This window comes from Trachymyrmex septentrionalis, unplaced genomic scaffold, assembly GCF_001594115.1.
Source record: "Trachymyrmex septentrionalis isolate Tsep2-gDNA-1 unplaced genomic scaffold, Tsep1.0 scaffold9, whole genome shotgun sequence".
Classification (NCBI taxonomy): domain Eukaryota; kingdom Metazoa; phylum Arthropoda; class Insecta; order Hymenoptera; family Formicidae; genus Trachymyrmex; species Trachymyrmex septentrionalis.
In genome coordinates, this window is record NW_017306091.1 from 948,481 (window position 1) to 954,060 (window position 5,580).

The window sequence follows — 5,580 nt, forward strand, 5'->3', positions numbered from 1 at the left end:
ATATATTATTTAAATATTTTTCAAATTAATTATAAACATAATTTATAAATTTCATATAAATTATTAATAATCTTACACTGCAAAATGTGGTCATTGTAAGTGGAAATATTTTTCCTGCAGTGATGCGGACAGGTTGGCTAGCTCGTATCATTAATAAGATAAGACTCTTTGCATATTGTGGTTCTAATTTGTACCATTCAAGATCGCACAAAGCACGATATACTTCCTCGCACTTAACGTAAATATGTATAATAATGTATTGATATATTATATTAACTACATACTATATATACTGTTATAAAATATTTATATAAAGTACATTAAAAAATTTGTATCTTACTTGCACTGTTATAATCTCGCCGGCACCGCAATAAAGGAAAGTATGCGAAAGCAAAATGGTGATACCAATTAATGGAAAACATAATCGTGCGAAAGAAAAATCACTTCCTTCGGTAATCACCTGAATAATATACCTTAATAATTAATAAAAATTAATAAATCCTAGATGGTACATCAATAATCTGCATACTTCGAAACAAAAAATGAGATAATTAAAAAAACAAAAATATATAACTAATATTCGTAATTGGCATTATGTTTAAACTTACAGTAAGTAATAAGAATCCATGTAGACAAAATACAATGCCAAAATAAAATACTAAACCTAACATCATAAAGGTAAAGGTATTTTCAATAATACCAGCGAATCTATAACAATTTTAAAAATTACATGATTAAGTTCGTTACATATATATAGTTCTTTATATATACAATAATAAGTAAAAAAAATTACTAGATTAATATATATTAGATTAAAATTAAACAAAATTATTAGATTATTAGCTTGTTAAAAATACAAAAACTGTTTTTTACATATAAATTTATACGGAAGTATACTATTTTTCAAAATATAAACAATTAATAATCATTTGCTATCAGTTCTGGAACTGTTGGATTTAATCTTGATACCATTTAGACAAAGAAGTCACCACTACGTCAACTTGCTCAACAATTTTAACTCTATGTTCTCGAAAGCTTTATTGAACGAAATACTGTAGTTAAACAGTGCAAGATCAGGATCGTATGCAAAATGGAGTAGAATCTCAATTACGTCTAGACAAATGGTACGAGACCAAATCCGGCAGCTAACAGAATGGTAAGTTATTGAATGAATAAATGGTTTTTATTTTGAAAAATAATTTAAAAAAAATTAATAAATTTTTGTGTAAAAATTGTTTTTATATGTAAAAGGGCATTCAGAATTATTTTAACAACCAAATAGTAATGTTTTGTAAAAAAATCTTTTATATATTTTCTCAATGAAATATGACAGAAAAGTAATTATAAAGTACTTATCACATACTTCAACGAATCTTAATAAATATTATTTTATATAGTTATTTTTTAATATTTTCATCATTTTTTTACAATACTAATAATATAAAATTAAAAATAAAAATAATATTTTTTATTATTAAATTAATTTTACTAACAAATTATTAAATAATTTTTTATTACAGGATTTTTATTTGTAGTTGAGTTTTACTTGCAATTATATAATTATATAATGACGAATATAATTATATGTGTACATGCAAATACCTGATAAGCCGTATATGAGTCATTATGTTATGACTCAGAATATAGATAAAATTTTGGCATGAAATCAAACTAGTTATATGGCTTTTGAAGTTTTCCAATTGACCACTGAAGTGAAGAATTGAGAGTCCAAGAAAAGCATCTACTGAAGTGTAAGTTACAGCGGCTAAGAACACTGTAATAGCTTGAATAATATATGTTAGTTCAAATTGCGGACTCTTATCTACATCATAAAAATAATAAGTCTGCAGCGGCAGCGGCTTGCCCGGATCCGTCAGATTTGTCAAACGCCTTAACGATAAACCAAAATAAGGAAGAATGATGACCATAATAAACGCCAATACCATGAGAATGTATCCACTGATGACAATAATTCTAGCAATTTGTGCTTGCCTCATCATTACATCCCTTTCCTTTCTTGTCTTCAATTCCATCCAGTCTTCCGCCATCATTTTTATGATGGATACAAGTGCTTTGAAATATAGCAAAATAATCACATGTAGAACTGTCACATATTGTTTCTTGTTTTAAAGCTATGACAAGTACCTTTAAATATACGTTACGTTTCATATTTTTTGTACAATAAATAAACTTTCTTCATATCTTCGTGCTATATATAGATATAATTTCATCTGTACCTGTTCGTTTATATCGCATAACAACAAGTTTCAACGAGACTACCAGCAAAGGTAAAGTAACTTGGAGATTGTCTACCATAAGTAACACGTCTCCCCAAACTCGTATAAGGGAGCAGATGAGAGGTATACCAGAAATAAATGTTACTATAACGAAAATAATAATCACACGGAGATCGGAAGAGAAGTTATTTTTGAGTATTTCATCGCTCTTGGGCCATAATCCGATTAGTTCTAAACCCAAGCGATTTAATTTAATCGCCCACGTAAAATCTAGTTACATATTAAGATTAAGAGTTTATCAAAATTTATGACATCTTGAGATAACAAATCCAAAATTAAAAATTCAAAACATCGATGTTGAAGTTTTTAATTTTATAAACATGTGTAATAATTAGAATTATAAAACATTACAAAAATATAGCAATTAAATTACTATATTTTTACATATTGGCATAATAGATCGGGATTACATGTAAATATTTTGGTTTTGTCTAAATCGTAATATTTTTTAATTATGAATTTGTAATAATAATATTAAAAAATATTACAATTTAAACGTTACTTAGAAAAATATTTACATATAATTTCAACCTATTAAATATTTATTTTAAAATACAAGAATTTTTTCTCTTTTAAAAAAATATATAATAAACGTTCGATACCTTTATACTGTGAATGTTTGGCAATGTCCATGCCGAAGACTAATGCGAAGATCCTCATCCCACTTGTTATAGTAATGCAAACCATGATTATCACGCATGCCCATGATACGAGTACAACAACCTGGTTGTTTCTCCGAAGAATGCATTAAATATTACAAATGCTACTTCCAATTGATAACAGCTGTTTTGTTTCGTTTCAAAACTTTACGAATAAAAAAGTAACGTGATTATTACGCATGCTGACGATACGAGTGTAACAACCTGGTTGTTTCTCCGAAGAATGCATCAAATATTATAAATGCTACTTCCAATTGATAACAGCTGTTTCATTTCGTTCCAAAACTTTAAGAATAAAAAAGTAACGTTTACGCTTCTAAGAAGAAAGGGTATCGTGCTGTATATGACATCTATTATCGCCACTCCTCGAACTGTACGCTAAAAGTTTCTTCATACTTTGTAATACAACGTATCCATCTCGTATTTAGAGATGTATGTGTATTAGTGTTTTAATACTTTTGCAGAAAGGCCGTAGTATTCAAAAAAGTTTAAGACAAAAAGGGCGATACGAAAAAAAAAAGTAACATTCTATAAGCTATACAATTACTGCGAATAACCATCGAAAAGACATAGATATTTCTTAATAATACTAAGTAAATAAATGTGCATTATCAAATAAATGTATAATATTAATAATATTATTGCTAATATTATCGTGTCTAAAGAAATTATAATATATATAAAGATACAATATAATATGAAATAATAAATATAACATCTATTGTATGATAAATATAATATGTATTTAATGTTTATATTAAAAGTGTTTACTCTTTTTAAAAAAATATATTAATTTAAGATGTCATATAAAATAAGAAACATTGAATTAAATAATGTAAATATTTTCTTTCTTATTATTTATATTAAATCTCTATTACATCTATACGTAATTTCTTAAATGATTTTTATATCTACGCTTTTCATAAATCTTCCGGTATAGATATATTGTTCTAGGATAATTTGGTATCTTCTTCATCTTTGATTTGCTAATAGAAATGATATGTAACCAGCCGATGTTTTTAACAACTGTAACATATATTTTTTATACATATATGATAACATAAATTACAGAATAAAGTTTTTAAATTTAATTGATTAATATACAATTAAAAAATAAAAAGATATTACTTTTTGTTGAAATAAATGTAAATATTTATTTATGTATTATTTTATTATATTACTTTGGTATTTATATGTGTAAGTAATTAAGTATTCTTTTAATTTAGAAATATCCATACTAAATTCTTAATGCAAATGAAACAGCTTAGCTTGTTTTTAATATCTGTTAAAAATATGCATAATCTAATAATACAAATAGTCAAAATTAATTTTTAGATTAACAAAAGTAATTTATTTTTACTAAGTTATTAATAATCTTACACTGCCAAACGTGGTCATCGTAAGTGGAAATATTTTTCCTGCAGTAATACGGAAAGGTTGACTAGCTCGTATCATTAATAAGATAAGACTCCTTGCCTTTTTTGGTTCTAATTCGTACCATTCAAGATTGCATAAAGCATAGTATACTTCTTCGCACTAAATATGAATATACATATATAAATATTATATATAATATATATACATACATGTATGTTACTGTATATGTTCACACATGAATATATACAGACTATATATATATGTCCCAGACCTACATCTCTTGTGAGCAAGTAGAGCGGACTAAGAATAAAGAAGTTACATATCATTTTGCAATTTTCACGATAGTTAATGAGATATTAATTTCTAAAAGATCACAGAATAAATGTGCGTATCCGTCCAGCCTATCATCAAATGCAAGCATGCAGTGCGATATGTGACCGCTTAACGCGAGGAGATATTTTCTTACATTGCTTCTACGTTGCCAAGGTTGATTGGTAAACAACTTCTCACATGTCTAGCAACTTAAGATAATAATTAGTCCTATCTCGTTATGCGCTTATAGTTGGCCGTGCTATTCATCGATTTTTAGAAATTAATTATTAAAAATTGTAAAATGATACAGGACTCTTTTACTTACAACTAATTCAGTCCGTTCTATCTGTTCACGAGAGGTGAGTCTATAGGTTTCGAGCACTCTGTATAATGACATATACGTATATGTATACAGGATGACATTAGGTGTATTATCATTATTCATAAATAGGTAGAGAGGAACTAAAAAGTATCATTTTGCAATTTTTGCAATCAATTAAGATATTAATTACTAAAGATCGTCTAATAAACGCGTATTCCATCTGGCGTGGTGAGATACGTTCGCCCAACAATGATGCGAAATGCCAGTCCGCTTGCAGTATGTTTAATAGTATGAAGAAGGGCATAGGTGGGTACGCAACGTACGTGCAAGTATATACGGATATGGACTCATCATAGTGCATGTGCCCTCTTATGTCTTTTTCATACTATTAACAATGCTGCAAGCGGGATGAAATTCGCATCTATCCCATCCAATGCTCGTGATGGCAGTCTTCTGGCGCGAAGCGCGTCAAGACTGTCAAAAGAGGAGTTGTTTAATACTAACGCCAGGCGACTGCAAGCGCAATTTGTGCATCTCATCGCACGCTTATGGTGCAAATAAACCGAGCAAATACAGGTTTATTCAGTAACCTTTAATAATTAATATCTCAGTA

General features: G+C 27.8%; 1 protein-coding gene across 1 annotated transcript in view; it reads right to left on the minus strand.

Moving 5' to 3' along the window:
* Positions 1-3,928: 3,928 nt before the first annotated feature.
* The window catches only part of LOC108755609, a 4,462-nt gene continuing 2,810 nt past the window's right edge, over positions 3,929-5,580 (minus strand). The window contains exons 5-6 of the mRNA XM_018498724.1: positions 4,337-4,492; positions 3,929-3,982 (exon numbers count right to left, since the gene is read on the minus strand). Coding sequence (XP_018354226.1) covers positions 3,929-3,982; positions 4,337-4,492 — 210 coding nt within the window. The remainder of the gene's footprint in view (positions 3,983-4,336; positions 4,493-5,580) is intronic.